A 24,152-nucleotide genomic window follows, 5' to 3' on the forward strand; every position below is an offset into this window, starting at 1 on the left:
ATATTAAATAAAAATGTTGAAAGGAATATTTATCCACTCACGATCGTACCATGCGTGAAATAAATGCATAAATTTTTTATAAGCATGTTTACACGTGTTTATGCACATGTGAGTATGTTATACAACATTGAAGTTGTTAGCCACATCGCACATCTTTAGGAGCCTTTGCCGTTGTGCAAGGCCTGGCTGATTAGCTCTAGCCCATTTTTTTTTTTCCACCCCCTCCCATTTGTAAATAATAATGGGTGAATAGTTCACGTGGGGGAATATATGTATACATACAGTGGAGAATAACGTTATAAGAAAAATAGTCACTGTCCCTCGCCCTTTTCCATTGCATCCTTTCGTTCCTCATTTGAATTGCATAACAATATGGCATGTGTTGTGTGCAAAGTATTATTTCCCGGCTTGTACTTATTTCCTTTGCCTCCTCCTTCCCTTGCCTGCAGAATAGTTCAATTGCATTAAGCGGAATTAAGTACCAAAGGAGACACAAAGTAGCAGTGCCCATATAATCAGCGAAGTAGAAAAAAAAAAAATAATATAATATAAAATACAAGGCATTTTTAACGGATAAAAAGAGACACACAAGTACACACATACATATATATAAAGATAGAACTACAGAGCGTTAGCTAAAAACACGAGGACACACATTTTTGTACTTTAATCACTCCCATCGTAGTAGAGCACACACTTGCGCGTGTACATATAAAAATAAATAGCTACATATACAAACGTATTTGAAAAAAAAATTTTTATTATAAAACACCTTGAGCAAAATGAAGAAAGATAGAGAGCCAATAGACGAAGATGAAATGAGAATCACATCCACCGGTAGGATGACCAATTATGTGAACTATGGTGCCAAGATTTTAGGAGAAGAAGATAAAAAAAGTTTGAAAATAAAAGCCACGGGAAACGCCATCGGAAAAGCTGTAACTCTAGCGGAAATTATAAAAAGGAGATTTAAAGGATTGCATCAGATAACCAGGTGCGGTAGTACCGTCATAACGGACCAGTACGTTAGTGGACAAGACAACGGTGAACAAGTTGTGCAAGAGAAAACCGTTTCCTTTATTGACATTCTGTTGTCGAGAGATCAATTAGATGTAAAGGACCCAGGTTACCAACCACCATTGGATGAGAAATATGTGAAGGAAATGTCACCTGAAGAAATTGTGAACACCAGACCATTTAGAGGAAGAGGATTCAGACCCAGATTCTTCCGTGGATTCAGAGGTGGCAGAGGTGGATTCATGAGACGAGGTGGATACAGACCATTTGGAGATAGAATGTATGATGGTAGAAACAACTTTAGAGGAGGAAGAGGATATGGTGGCAGTTTTGGTAGAGGTGGTTACAGATCTGGTGGAGGAATGGGAATGGGCGGAAGAGGCGGATTCAGAGGAGGATTCCGTGGAGTTAGAGGTGGTTTCCGAGGTGGCAGAGGTGGCTTCAGAGGGGGCAGGGCTCTATCATAACTGAAGAAATTTTTTAAATGAATTTGTTTAATTTTTGCGCTTGTTCAAGGGGGCATATTCCTATATGAATGCAAAAATATATATCGGTGTATGCGCGTGTATAATTGCGCCATTGTTTTTACTGCGCAAATACGTAGTTGTGTGCTCACCAAGCGCAGACGCTGAGTGTGCGGGGCGCAGTGTACAAAAAAATTCCAAGGAAAACGGAATAATGCGCAGAGCATATTTGTTACGCATTTGAACATGTGTTCGTGTACATTCACGCATATTCAGTGCACGCACGGCACAGGAGCAACGCATACACATGCCGATTATATAAGCATATATAGGTATCCATGCCGCCTTTCGCAAAATTAAGCCTACTTCATGCACCTCCATATATGTGAAGCACCAACAAAATGTACCAAAAAAAAAAAAAAAAAAAAAAGAAAGAAAAAGAAAAGCTCAAAGTTCCTCATTATGCATATGTAAAAAATTTATACACGCGCACACGTAGTGAAGCAACAAGGTGAAGAAGCCGTAACACATGCATATTTACTGTACACGTTTAAGACAATTGAAGACTCACAAAAAAAATGCTGGAATATTATTTATAGAGTGTTCCTTATAGAGAATCATTAATACATTATAAACATAAAGCAAAAAAAAAAAATAAGCTATATGTACAAAACATAGTTCAATCAAGCAGCGTTTAGCCGTGCCACATTTATCCATCAAAAGAGAGTTCACCATAAGTTCAAAACAGAGAAATAAATATATTTATTTATATCCGTATTCACACAAGAACCATTTTATATATATGCACAACAATTTAAGAAATAAAAAAAAAAAAAAAAAAAAAATGTTCGCTTTTCTTACCTAATCGAATGGAGTAAAAATTATTGCATAACAGTAAATACGTACATGTTGTACCCCTTTTAGCTATCCTTCTTTAATATATTTTTATCGGTGCTCATACATTTAGAGGGATTCAACCCCAGCGCTTGTAGCATGTTCTGTGATACAACGCGCAGGAATATATTACAAGAAGTTAAAGGGGGCATGGCATGTGTGTGTTATGCATATATTTTTTATGCCACAATATTCCACGACAGTTAAAAAAAACAAAAAAAAAGACATATATAATTGCACATTTATAAGTATCCATTTATATTAGAGCCCATTCATAGACGCATATAGGAACACATATTTACATAAAACCTTGTGACGCATTTTATTATCTGCACAACGCGCCATTTTAGCCTCCCAGAGAGAGAACTGCTTTGTAATTAGCATGAGATGGAACAAGCGCGAAACAGGTTTTAAAGAAATTTATTTTTAATAAAAGAGTCCCCGCACCTACACACTACACAAATTTTAATCAAGAGCAATTTACGAAGTTTTAAATGCAATGAAAGAAGTGAGAGTACGCTGTTATTTACACGCCGAGAAAATATTTAAAATTTCACTGGGCCATTTATTTATATTTATTTAATCACACATTCATATGCATCATTCACATTTATCCATCTGCATGAAACCTACGCCCCCTTTTTTTTTTTTTTTTTTTTTATCAACATTTAAAACGACAAAAAAACTGCATTTTGCCATACACACGAAATTAATTCATTTATATTCGTTTATTTAAAAAAGCGGAGAGGTGGAACAGGCGCATGGGGAAAACCGCAATGCGGAAAGAATGTGATATCCAAATAATGCAATGGACACATAACGCGAAAGAGCTGCCCGAATTATGTCCCCTTTTTTTTCTTCCAAAGGAGTGTGATCTGTTGTATTATCGTCGGGAAATGCCTAGTACGAAAGATGTGACATCCTTTTGTTGCAAGTCCAGGCTAAGCTTAGCAACTTGTCTTTCCTGTTCTGTGTTTGCACCTTCATAATGCAAATACGTTACTCCTTTTTTCGGCGTGAAGGATTGAAAATGAATGGAGCTGCGCAACACAAGTTTGATTCTTTCGTAAAGGGGCCCATGCCACATTTATTTTATCCTTTACCTTTTTGGAAAAAAAATTAGGACATTTGTTTAGTACACCCCCAGCTAGCCAATTTGCAAAAAGCTATATTCACCTTGCCGTTCATGAAAAAAAAAAAAAAAAAAAAAAAAAAAAATTTTTGGTGGTATGTTCATATACCCTTATTCCTTTATGTTGCCATTAAGCATCAAGTTCTGTTCAACTTTGCGAAGTATCTTTCGAGTGGCACAAATTACTAGAACGAAAAAAGGGATTAAAAATTTTCTTTCCACTTTTTACGTGAAGGCAGTAAAGCATATTAAATTTGTACAGGAAAAAAACAAATGAGCAGCGTCATAAAAAAAGCATTTCATGATTAAGTGGTGAAAACATCGCACATGGGTAAAAAAGTGCAAAAAACTACGGTTACAATTGTGCAGTGTGCGGACACATGGAATGATCGATGTGACGCAGCACCTGTTTATTCTACATTAAAAAAAAAAAATTTATATTTGAGGAAAACAAACAAATTGCCCATTTACTCGAATGTTGCGGTAGAAAAAAAAAAAACAAAAGCAACATGGGGACCACAAATATATACCCCTCCTTCGAGGAGCATTATTAAATCTTCCGTTAATTCAGTAGAGAGGGAAAGACGGAAGAACATTCCTTCCCCGCTCATTGGTAACGTCCTGATCGTCACTTAAACTTCTTACTTATTTCTTTGTAATATTTCATCTGCTTACTTGTAACGCTGCGTGGGACGATCTTGACCGCCAGCATGATATGCCTTTGGCTAATTGTAAGTATGTTTTTATTCTTTTGAATGAACTCATAAATTAAGTTATTTTTGTCCTTCTCACTTATGGTTTTGTTTTTTAAATTGTTAATTGTGTACGTCTGATTATTTTCTATGGAAAAGTCATCATCACCGTATGGGAAACTCATTTTTTTCATTCGTCTTAATTCATCATGCTGGGATAGCAGACATTTCTGTTTCCTTTTCGAATGTTTGTTTGGCTCATTTTCCAAATTGGCTCTACCATCAGGATTCGGGAAAAGCAAAGTGGCCGTGTTCTCCGTTTGGGAGGTTCCCCTTTCGTTCATTAAGTCAGTCATTTTGGTCAACTCCTCCTCAGTTTCGGGGTGGCACGACACAATTTCCCCTCCTTCCGGTGCGCATGCTTCCACGCTATTTTCATCATATGCTGGTGCATCAGTAGGATCACACAGTGGGAAACACAAATGAGCATCAGTGTAGTTAGCCCCCTTTTGGTTGTATTCCTCCAATTGGCTTTGATCAAATGTTGTCACGCTACACTGACTAGCCATTTTTGTGCCTCCATCGCAAGAGCCTATTGTACGATTGCTACTTGCAGCATCTGTAACCGTGTCACCATTTTCGCGTTTGACAAATGGGGGCTCATTGGATGTGTCTCTGCAAAAGGTATCTGCTTCGGGGCAGTGCTGCGTAGCATCACAGCTGCTAGACAAACCCGAGTTTAAGAAATCAATTTTATCTCGACACTCCTGGAGAGCGATAAAGGCACTTTCTCGCAGAACTCCGTACAAGTCAGCCCCGCTATAACCTTTGGTCAAGCGAGAAATTTTTGCAAAATCTACATCAGCATGCATGGGCATATTTTTGGATAATTTTCTCAAAATATCAATTCGTCCTTGATATTTTGGTAAAGAAATGTAAATAAGTTGATCAAATCGACCACTTCTTAACAATGCCTTGTCGATTATATCTGGTCTATTTGTCGTAGCAATGATGTAAACACTTTCTCTTTGAGAGAGGCCATCCATTTCTGTGAGCAGTTGGTTTACAATTCGATCTGATGCTGCTGCAGCTTTATTGTTTGCCCTGTTAATGCAAATACTATCAATTTCGTCAAAAAAGATGAGGCAAGGCTTGTAAATAGATGCGTAAGAAAATATTTCTCTTACTTTTTTTTCACTCTCCCCCACATATTTATTCAAAATTTCGGGTCCCTTTATAGCTATAAAATTCGCCTTCATTTCATTACTTATTGCTTTGGCAAGCATCGTTTTTCCACATCCTGGTGGACCATAAAGTAATATTCCCATGCTTTTGTTTATCCCTAGATGTTTGTATATATTTGCATATTTCACTGGTAGGATAAATTTCGTCTCTAAGACTTTTTTGATCTTTTTCAAGGAGCCAATATTATCCAAGTTGATATTTGGCACTTCACATATATTTTGTGTAATCATTTTTTTTTTTATATTGCTCACACTTTGGTGAATAATCTCGTCATCTATTTTTCGGCAGCTCATTTTTGGTCTTTTCACTTTGTACGTGGTAGCGTCTCCTCCCCACTCCTTCCTCTTCAGGCTTGTTTCGTTTCTCTGCTTGGAGGGAACTGTATTGGAGTAGAACGTTGTGCTGGCATCCCTTATGGAGTCATACTGTTGATCATCACCTCCGTTTGGGCTTTCTTCCCCATTGTTGGCTTCGGAAATATTTTCTCCATCCGGATGGAGGGCGTCATTAGGGACTGAATGTGCACATTCAGTGGGCGCACCCCCCGGAGTTAGTACCTCCGATTCGGGCTTCTCAATAGAGACTATGTCCATCTCGCTCGTTATCTTGGCAAAACTTCCCGCTTGCACTTGGTCATATATGCACAGATTCATTGACTCGTTTGCAATATCGTAGAGGTGGCCCCGATGAAAGCCATACGTTAAAGATGCTGCATATTTCGCATCAAATGTGAGAGACAACTCTGCCGCCATGTATTGGAGAATCTCCACCCGATCTTCATACGTAGGGATAGGGATGGAAATAAATTTTTTAATTTTTGTGTACAGTACACTATCATATGGTTTGCTCACACTTAGTAAAAGTATAATAACATTTGTGTTGTCAAAGAGGCTCAGAAGATATGTAAAGAGATACAGATCTGTTGAATCATCTTTGGACGAAAGGATAACATCTATATCGTCTATGCAAAGGATAGCCTCATTATACTCGTTTTTTATTTGTTCAAAAATTAATTTTAATTTATTATTTTTACTATCATTGGATATATATTTTATATATTCTGGTAGCTTCAAGTAAAAAAATGGACAGTTACATTCTCCGGCTATGGCATATGACAATGTGGTTTTTCCTGACCCACTGATTCCGCTTATATTAACAATCGTGCTGAAATTACCCTCCCTAAATTTATGAGGGTAAATTATGCTGTAAAAAATATCCTTTTTGATATTTTTAATTCCTTTATATTTGTCTAAATTTGTATCTGCTGCGAGGTTTTTTTTAACGTCCTTGAGGAGCACATGTGCTGCGTAGCTTTGCTCCTTCACGCTGTCCTTTTGGTACTCCCCCTTCTCCTTGGCTGAGCTGAATTTTGAATTTTTTTTTTCCTTCATCCTTTCATTTGTCCCTCTCTCTCCCATTTTTAATAAGGTACCCTTGACTTTTTTACTTCCATCTTGGGACAGCTGTTCATCCTTTTTTTTTTTTTTTTTTTCCCCTTGGTGGGACACGGCCCTTCGTCTTTCTCACCGGGTTGCCACTTATCATCACCATGATGGCTGTCCTGATCGTCATAGTTATGCTGACCGTCCTGTTGCCCCTCCCCGTAACTTCCCTGGAATTCGTTCCCATAAATGCTTCCCCCCTTGGAGGAGACGCCATCCCCTTCAAACGTTTTTTTCAACACGTCGATAATCAGGGCGTTTAGTTTGTTCCTGGGCAGCCGTCTGAACTCCAAGAATTCTTTGCGCAAAGCATTTTCTATCAACGTACAGTTGTTAACAATATTTTTCAGGTTGGTTTGGTTATCTTCATTTTCCAGGATGAGATTGTTGCCCGAGATTATTTTGTGTATTCTGTTCCTTATTGTTGTGGATATCATTTTGGGTGCGAGTCAAATGGGGGGGGTGGCGTCCTGGATGGGAAAAAAAGCCGGATGCCCTGTCGCATCAAATTGTTCAATCGAATGGGCAAAAATAAGGCATGTTGGTGAGTCAGGCCAATTTTTGACCTATCCGAAAAACTCAGAAAGAAAAGAGGCGCCTCTCATTCTTCAACAGGAAAAAATCGCAGCAGGAATTATCTCCTTTTTGCCTCTATTTATAATTATAATTTCAAAAATGTAGTATGCGTTTTTTTTTTTTTTTTTTGCTTCCTTTTTTACGCGGCCGCTATTTTGATTCTACAAATTGTTGCATATTCAAAGGGAAAATTAAAAAAAAAAAAAAAATTGTCAAAAAATGGACTCGGTGCGTGCTAGCACCAGTGGTTGCCTTCAGAATGGTAAAAAAAAAAAAAATCGTCTACATCTTTACCTTTTACCGATTGGTGGTAAACTTTATAAAAAAAAAATATATATTGCCAACAGGCAGCAAGCACATAAAAAATAAAGTTGCCAAAGCGCGCTTATCACTTTTTTCTCGAAGGTTGCCCCACAGCTGCGGCACTTTACAAAAGGGATGGAAAAAAAAAAAAAAAAAAAAAAAAAACCGCGTTCGTGGCATGTAAAATTATACATTCCTCGCATGAGTAATTGTATGGACAGTTGTTCCTTTTGCTAATTAGAAGCAGTGGAATAAAAAAAAGGGGGCAAATTGTATGAGGCCTCTTCCCGCTCCCCTTGGCGTTAGCATAATTAAAATTGAGTACCGCTAAGTGCTGATAAACCATCTCGATACGATGTTTTGTTGCCAAATTGGTGGAAGGCAAAATTTGATGGGGTGAAATAATTGTGATTATATATACATATAGAGAGGACGCGCATCAACGGCGAGATTTTGTCTTGATTGGGAGGACCCCCCAAAACGATCCAAGAGAAGACAATTTTTTTTTGTTCCATTCCGAATGGTTAACCAAGTTGGAAAGCCACGTGTGAAACTTCCAATTATATGAGTATATTTCCGTAGGTGTACCATCGTGGGGGGTAAAAATAAATATCCCCTGCATGTGAAACTGCACAGTGGGCACGAACAGGGTCATGCGTTCAAAAATCAAGCATATGGAGAAGCTCCTATTTGGGGGAGAGGGGAACTTCCCATTTTTATGGGGGTAAGAGAAGAAGTTATTAAAAAAGTGGAGGCAAATGTGTGCTACTAAAAAGTTGAGCGCATAAATCGAATTGACTTCAAAAAAAAATGGAACCGCGCAAAGATAGGGCAGCAGCGTCCTCCTTCTTCTTCCTCCCCACGCAGGTGTGTTCTCAACCTTTGTGGAATAATTCAAATGAGACTTTTTAAATTTTTCATGTTAAACGGATCGGACATGGCTTGTACATTTTTCTCATACCTACGAAATTCTTCAAGCGTTTTGCTGGCCTTCAAGGATATCTTTAAGTATTGTTCCTTTTTAGCATGATCTTGTTCATGTATGGATTTGTTATTATATTCTTGTTCTATTTGAGTTAGGTAATCTTCATAGCTTAGGGTTGCTGTCCTGTTTAGTAACTCCTTAAGTATGAAAAATGAGATATCCTTGATTATGAAATAATTAAAATGTGATTTTGCAACCGCTAAGGGGTAGATATAATGTTCCATGATGAATTCTTGTAATTGGTAGTCGTATCGGAGGGGCAGTTCGTCTGCCGCTTTATCGAACGTGTTGTTCACCTTCTTATGTGCATTTCCCCCATCCTGTTTGTTACTTGTGTGCGGTGCATCCGCATTATGACTATAGGAGGTGATGCGGGTGTTTCCTTTTTTGGTAACTTCCCCCTTGGATGTCTTCCCCTCTAAAGAGTCTTCACCAGAATTTTCACTAAAATTTTGATCAAAAAAAGACATTTCGCTATTCGAATCTTGTGACGCACAAATGCTTTTGGTGCTGTCCACATAGCTTGAATTATCTGCTGATAAATAATCATCACTCTGAAAATCATTATTAGAATTATTTCCATTTTGGTAAACCTTTGCTTCATCCTCTTGTTCAGTTATTATATTAGGATAAGATGATGGTGGTTTATCCTTAACGGTTTTAAATTTTCCGTTTTTTCTTTCCATTTTTCTTTTTTGTAAAGCCATTTTTCTTTGATTTTCCTTTACCTTGGACAAGAACATATTTATGTTTTTACTTTCTCCCTTGTAGCAGAGGTTTTTATTTAATGTACCTTGTTCTTCTTCTTCATTAGATTCAGACTTTCCGATAAATTTGTAGAACCCATTTGTGATGGCAGATGTAAAATCATTTAAATTCTGGACAATAGCTATTTTTGCATTTTGCATATTTTTATCCCATTCAAACCAATATCTAGCTCCATTATTTCTCCAATAATTTATCAAAACGGGTTCTGGTATGTTCTTTATTTTAGGATATATGAGCGGCTCTATTCTGAATGCAACGGGATCAAATCCATGGAAGAGGTTGTAAAATTTGATCCCCTCCATTAACCTTAACCCCTCGTTTATGTAGTCTGGCTTGTACAATGATAATAACGCACTTAGAGGGCTTCCCAACATGAAGAAGTAATCGATTTTACTCTTTAGGTTGTACTTTAAATCGCTGTTACTGATTCTTACTTTGACATTGTGCAAAATTTCATACGCCATAGCGCTCCCGAGGGAATAGCCCAACAGGCAAACCTTCGAATTTTTGAACCTTCCGCTGGGGTCCTGCACAGGGTGAGTGGGTGTGTACAATATACGCAGTGTAATTTGTCATTGCATGTGATACTTCATAGTGTTCTATTATGATGAAGTGACACGGTGCGCGGGTGTTACTCTCGAGAAAACCCCCTCGTAGATGCTACACCACAGATTATTCAAACGTTCGCACAAATTTGTTCTCATTTTAAAATTACACTCTTTAAAGATTCTAGTGCCTTGTTTATATCATTGTACAGGTTTGACATTATGTAATCGCCATATCTTGGGTGCAGAAAGCATATGATGTCCCCCGCGGACAGGTTCACGATCTTTCTGGTCTCCGCCATGGTGTTGATATTTATCCGGTTGAAGACGCTGCGGTGTGGGAAAAAAGTGAAATAATGCAGAGAAGCGCAAAAAAAAACAAATATATATATATATATATATATATATGCAAAGCAGAAACGCATCTCTGACAAGTCGCACAACTGTCCTGTTTTCTTTTTCACGTGAATAGGCGCACAAGTCGACGAGGTAAAACAAGAAAGACACGAAACGGGGGGCAGGCAGAATTGTCCCCACTACATGAAGCATTACTGAATCTGTGCGTCTATTATGTACTTCTTCCAGTTGAATATGTGGAAATGGATATTAAAAGGATAATCAAAAAACCACATTTTTTTTACAATTTTGAAACTATTCTTGAGATCTTCACATTGATTTGTAATGATCTCTTCATTGGATCCTATTCCATGAATTATTAAAATGATGTAGTCGACGTCATTAACTTTATCATCCAAGTATGGTTCTTCTTCATAAAAGTTTATGTCTACCTCATTTTTACTTTTAGGGATTTTCTTCGTAGTAGCATTTTTTTCACTTTTGGAGAAAAAGAAAAAATAGTTATTTTTCTTTTTCCTTAAATTGTCCTCATCATCCCCTTCTTCTGCTTTTAAAGCGGGAGCAGTCATTATGTGACGGGGTGGTACGTACGATTTTTTTTTTTTTTTTTTTTGATCTTGTCTTTTTAAATGTTATTTTGATATGTGTACCAAACTTGTTCTTCAACTTTATTTGACTTGTTTCTTTTTCTTTTCTTTTTTTTTTTTTTTTTGAGGCAGGTGGGAGGGCAAAAATTTATTGGTACATCCAAATGTATCTTTCCCTATTTTTACACTCCCCTTTTTGTGTACATGGGCAAAAGTATATACATTGCGTAGCAGGGGAGCGGGGGACACTTTTTTTTGTACAATGACAGTGCGGTTATGGTGACAGGGGGGCGGGGAGAAAATCATTAACCTGTTAAGTTATTCAAAGGGACAGGGGAAGATGCGTTTATTCACGCAAATAAGATTAACCATTCGTTAGCAGCTCTGCCCACATGACTTTTGAATTATTACAAACAAATTAAAATTTGCGTAGGAGCGGGTAAACTGTTAAATGGAGGGGCAAGCTTACCAAAAAGTGCGGACAAATTGATGCTACAATTTTGGAAGCCACAATTTTGAAATTTTTTGCTTCAAAAAAAAAAGGGACACTCTACTTGAAGTGTTCACGTGGGTGTAACTATTTTGTTTGTTGCAGCAAATTTTTTTTTTTTTTTTTTTTTTTTTTGCGTGAAGAGCACAAAATGGGTATCAATAATCGTTGAGGGAATTTTTCCTTCTTTCAATTTTTTTCTTTCCATTTGAATTTTCCCAGTACTTTCATTCATTGCTCACATTTCTTTTTCCATGCATAAGTTTATGTAGAGAGTATGTTTGTTGGTTTTGAATAGGACATAAAAAATGTGAAAAAAAAAAAAAAAAAACGCACGTCAAAATGTGCATCCTATGTGGAGTTACGCACAGTTCTGTTTTGGTTTAACTTTCACTTGGCTCCCTTTCCGGTTACAGCTAAATGGTGTGTAGCTGTGTATCCCTTTTGTAAAGCGACAAATATGTGTGCCCGTTTTTTATACATGTTTTATGCCTGTCCTTTTTTCTGTAGCTGATTGTCCACAGCCACCCTTTTTAAGTGTCATTTTTTTCATGAACAGTTTGGGATGACATGAAATATAAACCCTTTTTGCAAAGTCTTAAGAAAGGCAACAAGTGAATATTATCCAAACCCAAAAGCAAAAATTTTACAATCGTTGATATTTCCTTAAAGGAAAATTATTCCCTTCGTTTCCGCTTTCTTGAAGTTACTCCGCACAGGTTGGAATTTTCTACTTATAACACACTTGGTCGTAAAAGCAAAAAAGAAATTACAACTTTTTCTTTGTGTATTTGCCACCACTTTTTGAACTACGCGCACACGCAAAAATGGCTCATGGAAACAGTAAAAAATATTGTGACCTTTCCGAAAAAAAAGAATAAAAGAAATGCATAAAAAAAAAAAAAAGTGCAAGAAGAGGACGGCTGCATTGAAGGAAGAACCTATAAAAAAACGACGCAGGACGAACAAAAAAAAAGGTAAGAGGCACAATGGAAGGACCAAAATCCTGGGCACACCTTCAGAACGCAGTACGAAAAAGAGCGCAGATGGGAAAGAGGTGACCAAAAGGGGCAATACATACCATGGTAGCGATTAAGGCGATTTTTTTCCTACACATATGAGGATAGAACAAACTTCTTTTTTTCCTTTTTGTTCTTTTTGTTTATTACTTTTTTTACAATGTAGAACCACTGAGGCGCTAAAGAATTTACATTTTATTTTTTTTTTTTGTGTTTACGTGGGCGCAAAAAAAAAAAAAAAAAAAAAAAAAAAAAAAAAAAAACTGTTGTAACCATATTTGATCTGCTGTGCAATAGAACAAATGTAGATTTGTCATGCTGCGTACTTTTCAATTTGTGTTTGTACATCTCGCGAGGGAATAGCAAAGTTAGTACAAAAAAAAAATGACATTTAAGGGAATGACCAAATTGGCTCGAGCAGTACTCATTTTCATGCGCATTCACAGTGATCAGAAAAACATATCAAGAAAGTGCCCCTTAGTAATCATTTGGCGAAGAAAAAAAAAAAAAAAAAAAAGAGCATAACACATAAACAGAGAAGAGCACTTTAGAAAAGGAAGGGAATGCAACCTCACAGAGGGGGCAAAAGCGCAAAACAGGTACAACAAAAAAAAATATATATATATATATAAACGCTTTCAATTTTGCATTATTATATGTACGCAATTATATACGCGCACATATTTTCTTATAAGCACTTATAATCTCTATTTGTGCACAAAAGCTGACACGCCAACCGCAATCTTCTTGTTGCACGCTTCAATTCTAATTTATAATAGTTGTAATACTTTTGACATGGGTAACCGTTCACGATGCAACTTTTGTAATTCATATGAATCTGCTCCAGAACAATTCTTGAGTGTTGCTATCACAAAATTGTCATTTTCGTAAATAAGTAATTTTTTTTTTTTTTTTTTTTTTTATTTAATCATTTGAGTTTTTTACTTCTCAAAGTAACTCCGCGATGTTATTAATTCAATTCTACAAAATTACGATCCCGTGAAAAGTAAGGTTTTAGCTGCTTTTTTATAATTCCATGTCGATTGCACCTTAGAGGTACATATAATCTGTACTAGTTGGTTGCTCGGGAACGTTGCTCTTATTCTTTGTGAGGACATTTGTGTATGTACGTTCTGTGTACATGTCATATGACCGTGTGTTGTGCACGTTCCAATGCAGTGCACCGGTGTACATGTGAGTAGATATGCACATGCGTGGAACGACCTCCCCGAGTGTTCTGGTGCCATTCGCTTGACCACATCACCGCGCCACCCCTTCACCGCTTTACCACTTCACTACCGTCTGCACGTAAATCCCCCCCGCGCGTTATATGGATATTAACACGCTAAAAGAAAAAAACATATGCATAGACGATTTGAGTAGGGCGCACAAGGAAAAGTACACAACGTTTTTTTTGTTAAACCCAGATGGTATTCTGGACTCGGTTGCAGGGTTAGAGAATTTGGCATTTTCGTTTGAGGACATTTCTTACAAAAATATTAGATGCTATAAATGCTTATCCGTTTTTACCTGTGAGAGCAGTGCTGTGTATAGAGCCTGTCCAAAGTGTCATGTTGTAAATGCACTAGTGCCCCAGGACAACATAGGACGAAAAGTTATTATTCTGATTTGCTACCATTGTAATAGTAGGAATCTGACAAACATTGATTGTTCATATGTGAAATGCTTTTTGTGTAGCCGTGTGAACCTTTCGCAGTACCATAGTGCTCATTTTATCGCCCCAAGTCACAGCGCCCATCCCAGCTCAAATCGGAAGCAAAGAAAAAAACTCCGACGCCTCTTCGCTAACATGTTTAAATGCTTAAGACTCAAAAAAAAGAAGAAGAGAGACGTTAGCCCCTCGTCGGGGAATAGCGCTAAGGAAAGCTGCGAAGAAAGTCAAAGTGGAGAAGAAGCACAAAGTGAAGTAGAACATGGGTCCATTCACAACAATGCCAGCATTGAAGAAGGTAGGGAAAATGACAGAGAGGAAAATCCACACGGACAAAGAGAAAACAACAAAAAACTCTTTAGTGAAGACAACACACATGGATATGAACCAGATATAAAATACACAAATGAGGATTATCGAAAAAAATTCTCAAAGACAAATAATAGTTTATATAATTCTAATATGAATTATATGCCCTACCAAAATGATAAGTTTCAAAATGATTACATGAGGAATTCGATGAGCAATAATGCTCAAATGGGTTACATGAAAAAGGGGACCAACGAATACTGTAACCCTTATATGGGCAATAGCTATAACAACAACATGAGGGTCGGAAACCCCTCTGTAGGATACTCAAGAGAGAACAATAATTTTTATAATATGAAATATGATAAGAACTACCAACCCAGCTATAGCCACAACAACATGAACCCAAATTATTGGAACAAGGACAATAAGGTATATGGAAACAATTATCACGATATGCACAGACCAGAAAAGTATAACGACAAATATGGAACTGTTGTTGAAAGTGGAAATGTTAAAAGGAAAACATTAATGTTTAATAACATCAGTGATTCGAATCAGAAAAAAGTGTATAAACCTATGAACGTTCTTGAGATGGATAAAAAAAGAGATAGTGATGTTAGGGCATGTATAGAATATTTCAACTCCCTACGTAAAAATAAAAATGACGATATTAAAATGATCCTTGAAAATCAAAACTTTAAAGAATTCAATATTCCAAGAGAGCATCTCGAAAATAGAGATTTCTACAGATATGTAGAATACTACAAGAAACATAACCTCAGAGATATAATAGACCAATTTAATGAATACGGTGCTAATGACAAGAACAGAAATAAAGATAAAGCTAATGAGAGTGGGAGCAGTAAGGGGTATGATAAAGGTAAGGGCGGTGCGGAGGATCCCTCCAGGAATGAAAAAAATACAAGTGGCAAAAGCACAGACAGTAAATCGAAAAAAAACAAACGCCCGGAAAATGACTCACGTGATAACTCTGATGGAGATGGAAGCGCATACCATAAGAAGAAAAAGACAAAGTGTGATCAGAATATAAAGCCCACTTTTTACACCTTAGAAGATTTGTTCGACTAAGTCTGGCATGCGCGCACAGCAGGGTAGAACGCTAAGCGGAGAAGCAGCGACGCGGCGAAGCAAACATATGTACATGGCCCCGCTTTTGTCGCCCAACTACAAACACACCGCTAAGAAGAACGAGATGCATAACGCCTTCTTATAATACTTCCGACACGCGTATACTAATTTTCCACTGCAAAAGTTCAGCAAAATTTAGATGGATAAGATGCCTAGTTGCCTGCCAGCCAACGCTGAGAAATGAACAAGTTACACACCAGTACCTGCATAGACATGCGCCACAAAATTGCGTATTTTTATTTGCAAAAATAAATAAATAAAACTGATTAATGACCATTTTTGAGTTATGTTTAGAATTTACTTCGTGCACGCTAGACACGTCGAAGATTTATTCTGTTATATTTAATTTTTTTTTTTTTTTTTTTTTTGAGAAATGTATTTGAATACATTTAATTACCATTCCCATGTTAATATTCATACCATTTGCTTTCACTTTTCCCCCTTACGTATTAATAAGGCACATTGTTGTATAGTAGAATATTTCTAATGAGCTTCCGTCCGGGAGTGCCAATAATACGCATGATCACATTTGACCACATGCTTGCAAGGGGATTATGATGTTGTGTTTTTTTTTTTTTTTTTTTTTTTTAAATTGCCTACAATACAGGGCAATGCTTCAAATATTTGTCCATTTAGTCAGGTATATATTTTCGTGTTAGCGAAGAAGTAGGGATATACACACGCGCGCGCGTGGTCTAAAAATTTTTAGTTACCTCTTTTGCCCCATGAATATGTATGCGAGTGCACATCCCACATTACAAATTTTAATTTTTTTTTTTTTAAACTTTTAATTTTTTTGTAATTTCGTAAAAAAAAAAAAAACTGTAATTTTGTTTTTCCGTTTTCCTGAATGCGCTTTTCTAAAGCATGAGTGGAGAGAATCAGTTTGCAAACCTTCCAGTCCGCGACACCGCACACAGATTTATGCGCAGCCTGCTAAAATTTTTAAACAAAAGTTCATTTCGGGAAGGCCAAAAGGGGTGGATACGGGTTTGACCAATAACACGATTAGTGGTTAAGACAGGAATGAAAAATACGCCAGGCGGTAGGGGGACCAATAAAAGACAACAACGTGCGTGCACACAATGTAGCATAGTTGCTATGCCATAGTATATATCCTCGTGCAGATTTATGATCATGCATATTCACGTACGTCAGGGGGGAAATAGCAAGAGGTCCACCACCAGGACAACGTCGAAAAGCGGAAGAAAGGAAACGCAAAAAAAAAAAAAAAAAAAAAAAAAAACGGCGCAAGCCAGGATTTGAGCAGAAACAATGGGACCAACCTTTTAAAACGCCGCAAATTTAATTGGTGTCGCCCTTTTCAATGGGGACAGCCCGTTACTCCTTCTCAAGCGGATACGACAAGGTGTTGAACACCTCGGTTAGCTGGAGACCCTGGGGGTGACTCAGGTACTCGCTAGTTTCCGCGTCGAAGACGGAAATGGTTTGGGTGCACAACAGGTGACCCATATTATCCGTTGGACAGTTGGAATCTAATAACAATTTCGAATTTGCCGTTGCTTGGAAAACGAATGAAGTTACTTCCTTGCTCTTATTTGTGCACTTCAATTTGGCATAATTAACGGATCTTCCTTTCCCAGCCTTGTTTAGTCTCGTATCAAAAGAAAATTCGTATTTTATTAATTGGCCATCGAACAGCAGATAAATGTCAATGTCCGATTCGCTACTCTTAATTGCTGTTATGCTGTAGTCCTGTCCGTACTCTAATTTTCTTATACATTTTGGCCCATCAATTTTTACGTGTATATATATATTTGGCGGAAGGGAAATAATTGCCACTGTGTCTATTTTTTTTCCAATTAGCTTTAATCCTGGAGATGGTAATTTAATCTCTATATCTTTTGGTATAATAATGTGTCCCCATTTAAATAGATGAACAAAAAATCCCCATTCTGCTCCTTCGTGAGTAATGTGTGGAACGAGTTCACATTTTTTCAGTTCACTCAAGGCAAAACCACCATATGCAATTGCTAAATTTGTGTGCGGATTAACACATAAAAAACCGTTATTAAAATCTACACACTTAACAGTTACATTGCTCTTTTCATTTATGCTTACAATTATTGCAGTTTCTGTATTTATCCGTATTACGGTTATGTGTTCATTTAGCATACCCACAATAATTTTCCAATTTTTTAAGAATGTAGGGAATCTCTCTCTGTGGTTGTAATTAATTTTTTCCTGCAACCCTGGAAGGCTTATATGTACGTCCTTATCACCTTCAATAACTATGTTACAATCATCCTTTCCCCAAGCCTTAGCATCATACTTTCCACACAAAACCGATTCAAATTCTTCTGGTATTTTTTCTAGTTGAGGTAGAAATTTAATTCTTCCGTCACTGAAGGTAGTAGGTCTGAGCATTATATCATCATGGTTTGTTAATGAATACCATCCTTTTTCATCGCAATATTGAAATGCATTCCATATGACAGCATTCTCTGGGGCCTTTGCAGTCTCGGGCGGGGTTTTGAAGGTACACTCTACAACATTCGTCATGTTTGCGCGGTGAGAAATTGTCACACGTGTAATGTGTTAAGAATGGGGAGGGGGGGCAATGCGTGGCAAATATAGTAGAGATTGCAGGTGAGGATATACACAATTCTGCTAAAAAAGTGGAAGAATGAAATAGCGTGAAACTACCGCTTATTTGGGGAGAAAGGAATGTTGTCCAATTTGGGATGACAACCGCGTCGAAGAGTGACGAACAAGAGGGGGAAAAAAAAAAATAGGAAAAACAAGCGTGTGCAGGGAATTAAGACTTACACATATACAAATTTAACGAGGAAACATAATTCTCTTATGAGTTTTTTTTTATTTTATTTTCAGTCTCTAAATTTATTGGCACAAGTTAAAGTTTCATGAAAACACAAAATAATTATTATAAAAATAGGGCATCTTATGCGAAAAAAAACAACAAAAAAAAAAAGTTACAACACATGCTTTTATAGCTGTCTTTTTTGTTTTTTTTTTTGAGTGAAAATGCAAGTTATTGATTATCGAAAAGATCGAAATATATTTTTTTTTCTTTTTCACCTGAACAGACCAGATAAAAAGGACAAATGGCTGTTTTTATTTTTTTTTTTCCTGACGTGTGTATATGTTTACACCCCTAGTTAATGCTTAAAAGTGGTACTCAATGGCTGTTTTTTTTTTTTTTTTTTTTTTTTTTTTTTTTTTTTAAATGACAAGAATTATTCCTGTTACTTTTGGCTTGTTGAAGAAACGTTATTTTAAGACTCAATCAAAAGTGTGTACATGATATAATTCTTTTCGGGATCGCTTAACACAAGCTCAAGGGAAGGAACAAATTGTGTTTCACTCATTTGACCGTTAATGCTACGTCGCAACACATTGTTTTTGTTAGTTTTATCGGTTTTTAATTTTTTGCTTTTTTTTTGTCTATGTGTGTGAAGTGGCACAATGAGCATGATATTGTGGCAACGCGTGCATGGGCTCATATGTATACGCGCGTGAACATGCAAGTGAAACAAACGTGAGCTTCAAAACGCTCTGCAATGCATAAGTACGTTTTTATGAGGACGTCTACAACGTTTCTACATAGTTAAAGGTGTTTTTTTTTTTCATTATATTCATCCCTTTTGTTTGTTACATCCTATGTTGTAAGAATTATTCTTGGAACAACAGGAATCCCTTCTTGGACGACATGGTCATGTGATAAAACTTGTTTAAGTTGCACATATTCATTTTGCACGAATAAAATAGTTATAAAAAATGTGAAAGGATCATTCATCAAAAGGTACACATTTTTATGCTATTTCTTTAAATTTTATTTTCTGTCTACATGTACTTTGTAAAATATGTACGCACCACGTCTGGTGACTTTTGTTCTTTTTGCAATTTATATTTTTCCAATCTTGCTGGAATGTTTTTTAATATCCCATTTCTTGCGTTGATATAAGCAATTTGAAAAAGATTGTAGAACATTTATTTATCATTTATTTTTTTTTTTTTATTATGCGAAGTATATCATAGCAGAATTGCACAAGTAAATTTATCATTCCTATTTCATGTTTACAACGACTGCATATGTACATTCAATTGAGCCTTTCTATGACGGGATATTTTAAACATTTGCTTGTGTATGTGTACCACAATATGCATGAATATGGCAAAGGGGATATAACTCTTTCTGCGACAGAAATCAGGGGAACAGTACGTGCACCATTTTGTTCTTCCTCGAATTCTGTAGTAATGTGCAGTATACAGTTCATATTTTGAGTTTGTCCTAAAATTTAATATGTGCATTTCGTAGTTTTTTTTTTTTTTTTTTTTTAATCCTTTTCATCATTAAAAAGGTGTCTAACCTCCTATCTGCTCAACGGCGGAGCTGGTTACTACATCAAATCGCAGGGGCGTTATTCTGTTTGTTCGGGTTTGTAGAATGCTCCGAACACTATTATATTAAAATAATTAAAATTATACCTCCCAATTTAACATCCGGGGGTTAATAAACCCATAAGTTTTTCCCTTGGTCCATATTTTAATAATTGGATGAACGGGAAAAAATGAAAATGTCTATTGTGTACACCATTCTACAATTTAAATAAAGACATGCATGTTTCCACCTTAGTTTGGTTCACTGTTCTGTTCTAAGAATTATTTTCTGTATGTTTAACATCAAGTAATGTTGTCATGCGTTTTATATGTACGAAATTAGCATGTACATTTGTCTTTACCTCAACACAGGAAAATATATATCCTTTTTTTTTTTCTTCTATTTAGTGTCACAATTGATGCATATGTTTTCTACCGTATCGTTAATTTTTTTAACACATTTAAACGTAAATTTTTGAATTTTTTTTTCTCTTTTTTACAAAAATGAGCAAAACTGTAAGAAGGGGAGAAATATACTTTAGCGGCGTTTTTAAATATTGTAAGAAGAAAAGCTCGCCAGTAAGTGATGATGCTGGTTATGGGGACTTTTCAACAGAGAGGGGACACATGCGCCCAATAAAGGAGAAAAAAATTATGCATAGAATAGGAAGGAAGCTGGAACGGGTTAATCAAGGGGAGGTGGACTTGGACTGGGAAGAGAATGTTGGTCCGGAGATAGACAAGATGAGCGAAGCGGGAGAAACTGAGCAAGAGGGAGAAGACGAACAGAAAGAAGAGAGGGGGCACAAACCAGAACGACTGTTACAAGGAGGCGAAAAATCGAGAGAGCAAATGCGAGAACGATCAAGGGAACAGAAGAAGGGGCCCCAAAAACTCACCACTATAACAGGCGACGCTGTGGAGGCACCCCGGAGAAGGCTTCCTCCTGATGGAATATTAAAAAAACGGTACCTCCCAAAACCTCGCAATGTGGATAATTGTCATGTTGAAGCTGCAGGTCCTAACGCCCCTGCCGAATTCAACAACGCGGATGTTTCACTAAATGACAAAAATGGTTACAGTGAACGTGAGCATTCTAGCATGTTATATAAAAAAGGACAAGGAAAAAAGCGAACAAAATCGAAAAATTCTTCTCCAAAAAAGCAGTGCGCTTTTAAAAAAAGTATCCTACTTAGAAAAAAAAAAAAAATGTTAAATGAGACTTACGACCATCCGATATATTTCGACATGTGTCACAGCTACGATGCTGCACAGCCACGAGGCAATAGATCTTACATAAAAAAAAGTAAAAAGAAAATAAACGGAGAGAATTGTAAGTACAAGTACGAACTGCCTACTATTGCATCATTGGGAAAGGTCAAAAAATTAAATTATTTAAACTTTACAATTAACGAAGATAAAATGACCAAACAGGAAAGGATGCTTCTGAATAATTTATCAAACGTGTGCTTTAGTCGTAGCCTTCTGCACGCCGTGGCCCAGCCACGCAAAAAGGTGAGGCGTAAAAGGGGAAAATTTGGTCCATAAGGAATGTTGCAGTGCTTGTGCGAAATGGGATTAGCACACCAACAGATGTTTCAAGAAGTGCATATATGCAACGTCCTTTTTTTTTCGCGTCGTACGATTCCATTTTGTTTTTATTCTTTTTTCCCTCCCTTTTCTTTGTAACAATTTTGTTAAAACATCATATTTATAAAAAGTTTTCTTCATTTGTGTGCAAGGGGGTATACCCTTTTTATGCGAACCGCCTGAACATTTAAGCCTCTCCACGTTTGTACCTGTCCAGTTTGCATTCGACAAATGAGTTGTCCACTCATGTGAATTGTACAGTCAAATGGTTTATGGACACTTATATCTTCCCGATTTTATGGGGCAAAATGGGAAGCCTTTTCTCCCCGCTCATTGTGGTTGTTTACATCCGCATAAATATATTTACAAGCGCGCGCGGCACTTAATTTAAACGCACATTCGGTGTGTGGGTTTGTATATATGTATATGTACCTATGTACAATCCACGCAGAACAGGAACAGGCACCGAATTTTTACATGTCACTCGCTTTATGCTGCTGCGTTTAGTGCTTTTTTTTTCCACAAAGCAACCTATATGTATGTTGAACCTGTTGTAAGTACGATTTGTTGCAATGCACGTTTTAACCTTAATGCTCGTTTTTCTTTTCAATTTTCCTGTTCGTCATAAAAAGAGCCAATAGAAATGTTTTTTTAAAATGGCATGTTAAAAGTCACATTTTATTCCACTAAAAAAAAAAAAATAAATTAAATTTTTATTTAAGTGGTCCACTTCATTTTCTGCACATGCAACAGGGAATAAAGGAAAGAAAAAAATGTGCACATAAATCTCCCTTTGGAGAATTTATTGTTATGAAATTCAAATATAACGAAATTATGTATGTCATCAGTTCGTTAAGGCCACTATTCCGCTCTCCATGGTTGCCATGCCGCGAAGAAAAAAAAAAAAAAAAAAAACATTCGTGTAACACCCTACCATATGTGATCTTCCAACAGGGGGCATTTTTCACCTATTGCATGCGCTCAGGAAAAACGCATACCGCGTACGTATGAATCATTCACGCAGCATCAAGCGTACACATATAACCACAACAGATGCGCACAAGTATATTATAAACATATGCTTATATATTTATATATATATATACCTATGCTCATTCCTATTTGTTCACGTGTACACTTCCACTTATCGTCCCCCCCACGGTTATGCACATAAAACAGTATGAAGCAAATTTTTTCATTAAAATCGATTTTTTTTTTTTTTTTTTTCGCTATATATTCTTTCACGTTTGTGGATACATGGTAACGCTTAAAAATATTGGCACAGTTTTTTGCTGCATTTGAACTGGCAAATGTTAAGCCGCAAAATGAAGAAGAAATAAAAGTTTAGCAACTAGCCTCTTTTAATTTCGCCCATAGCGTTAAAATAAAAATTGATATGTCAAGCCATTTTTAATGTTAATTAGGGATTTCATTTTTAACAAAAGCTTTTAACTATATTTATAACTGCATCTTTTTATATTTAAATGTAATTTTTCCCTTAGCCGCAACTTTAATCTTCATTTACAACTGCATCCGTAAGTATAATTTTTCTGTTTTTTTGTTCCCTAACGATTAAGCAAAAATTGCACATTTTTTTTTTTTTTTTTGCACTTCATTTTTCCCACGCCTGAGCATGCCTGTTTAACTGGCTAGAAGCGCCCGTGGTAATTTTCATATAAGAAAGGCAACTACGTCGAAAGGTAATCCGCCGCCTCACACACACAAGCACATTTATACATATATATATACATACATGCGTACGCGTACGTTCATATGCTTACATATGCGCATGCCTTGAAAGACGAACCTTTTTGTCGTACTCTCGCAGACGAACACGTAATCGCATATAGTAGCGAGGACTAAAGACATCCGAAGCAAAATGGCAATTGTTCTACCCAAGTTGAAGTACGCTTTGAACGCCCTGTCGCCCCATATAAGTGAAGAGACGCTGAACTTCCATTACAATAAGCACCATGCTGGGTACGTGAATAAATTGAATGGCCTAATTAAGGATACACCCTATGCCACGAAATCGTTGTTGGAAATTGTGAAGGAATCTTCGGGAGCAATTTTTAACAACGCCGCTCAAATATGGAACCACAGTTTTTACTGGGACTCCATGGGACCCAACTGTGGAGGGGAACCGCATGGAGAAATTAAGGAAAAAATTCAGGAAGATTTTGGATCCTTTAACAATTTCAAAAATGAATTTTCCAATGTGTTATGTGGCCACTTTGGATCAGGATGGGGTTGGCTAGCTCTCAACAATAACAACAAGTTAGTCATTTTGCAGACGCACGATGCTGGAAACCCTATAAAGGATAACACAGGCATTCCTATCCTAACATGCGACATATGGGAACATGCTTACTATGTTGATTATCGTAATGACCGAGCGTCTTACGTGAAGGCCTGGTGGAATTTAGTCAATTGGAATTTTGCCAATGAAAATTTGAAGAAGGCATTACAAAAGTGATTTTACGAGCCAGGCAAAAAAAAAAAAAAAACAAAAAAAAGAAAGAAATGGATGAATGAATGGCGTGAGACGACG

At 36.8% G+C, this 24,152-nt stretch overlaps 8 protein-coding genes across 8 annotated transcripts; 4 read left to right on the forward strand and 4 right to left on the reverse strand.

Annotated features, from left to right (window-relative positions):
* Positions 1–782: 782 nt before the first annotated feature.
* Positions 783–1,484, forward strand: AK88_04751 (uncharacterized protein; the record flags this gene model as incomplete). Its single annotated transcript, XM_012482359.1, has 1 exon — positions 783–1,484. One exon carries the CDS (start codon positions 783–785, stop codon positions 1,482–1,484), a length of 702 nt encoding a protein of 233 aa, XP_012337782.1.
* A 2,651-nt stretch (positions 1,485–4,135) lies between these two features.
* On the reverse strand, positions 4,136–6,862 carry AK88_04752 (uncharacterized protein; the record flags this gene model as incomplete). Its single annotated transcript, XM_012482360.1, has 1 exon — positions 4,136–6,862. One exon carries the CDS (start codon positions 6,860–6,862, stop codon positions 4,136–4,138), a length of 2,727 nt encoding a protein of 908 aa, XP_012337783.1.
* Positions 6,863–6,864: 2 nt separating this feature from the next.
* On the reverse strand, positions 6,865–7,323 carry AK88_04753 (uncharacterized protein; the record flags this gene model as incomplete). The annotated part of the gene is made up of 1 exon (XM_012482361.1): positions 6,865–7,323. One exon carries the CDS (start codon positions 7,321–7,323, stop codon positions 6,865–6,867), a length of 459 nt encoding a protein of 152 aa, XP_012337784.1.
* A 1,336-nt stretch (positions 7,324–8,659) lies between these two features.
* Positions 8,660–10,989, reverse strand: AK88_04754 (uncharacterized protein; the record flags this gene model as incomplete). The annotated part of the gene is made up of 3 exons (XM_012482362.1): positions 8,660–10,045; positions 10,234–10,393; positions 10,616–10,989. 3 exons carry the CDS (start codon positions 10,987–10,989, stop codon positions 8,660–8,662), a joined length of 1,920 nt encoding a protein of 639 aa, XP_012337785.1.
* A 2,857-nt stretch (positions 10,990–13,846) lies between these two features.
* On the forward strand, positions 13,847–15,589 carry AK88_04755 (uncharacterized protein; the record flags this gene model as incomplete). The annotated part of the gene is made up of 1 exon (XM_012482363.1): positions 13,847–15,589. One exon carries the CDS (start codon positions 13,847–13,849, stop codon positions 15,587–15,589), a length of 1,743 nt encoding a protein of 580 aa, XP_012337786.1.
* Positions 15,590–16,990: 1,401 nt separating this feature from the next.
* AK88_04756 (uncharacterized protein) lies at positions 16,991–18,172 on the reverse strand (the record flags this gene model as incomplete). The annotated part of the gene is made up of 1 exon (XM_012482364.1): positions 16,991–18,172. The coding sequence occupies one exon, from the start codon at positions 18,170–18,172 to the stop codon at positions 16,991–16,993; it is 1,182 nt and encodes a 393-aa protein (XP_012337787.1).
* A 2,343-nt stretch (positions 18,173–20,515) lies between these two features.
* AK88_04757 (uncharacterized protein) lies at positions 20,516–21,559 on the forward strand (the record flags this gene model as incomplete). Its single annotated transcript, XM_012482365.1, has 1 exon — positions 20,516–21,559. The coding sequence occupies one exon, from the start codon at positions 20,516–20,518 to the stop codon at positions 21,557–21,559; it is 1,044 nt and encodes a 347-aa protein (XP_012337788.1).
* A 1,921-nt stretch (positions 21,560–23,480) lies between these two features.
* Positions 23,481–24,077, forward strand: AK88_04758 (superoxide dismutase [Fe]; the record flags this gene model as incomplete). The annotated part of the gene is made up of 1 exon (XM_012482366.1): positions 23,481–24,077. One exon carries the CDS (start codon positions 23,481–23,483, stop codon positions 24,075–24,077), a length of 597 nt encoding a protein of 198 aa, XP_012337789.1.
* Between the last annotated feature and the right edge of the window lie 75 nt (positions 24,078–24,152).

Source organism: Plasmodium fragile (assembly GCF_000956335.1).
Source record: "Plasmodium fragile strain nilgiri unplaced genomic scaffold supercont1.75, whole genome shotgun sequence".
Taxonomy (NCBI): domain Eukaryota; phylum Apicomplexa; class Aconoidasida; order Haemosporida; family Plasmodiidae; genus Plasmodium; species Plasmodium fragile.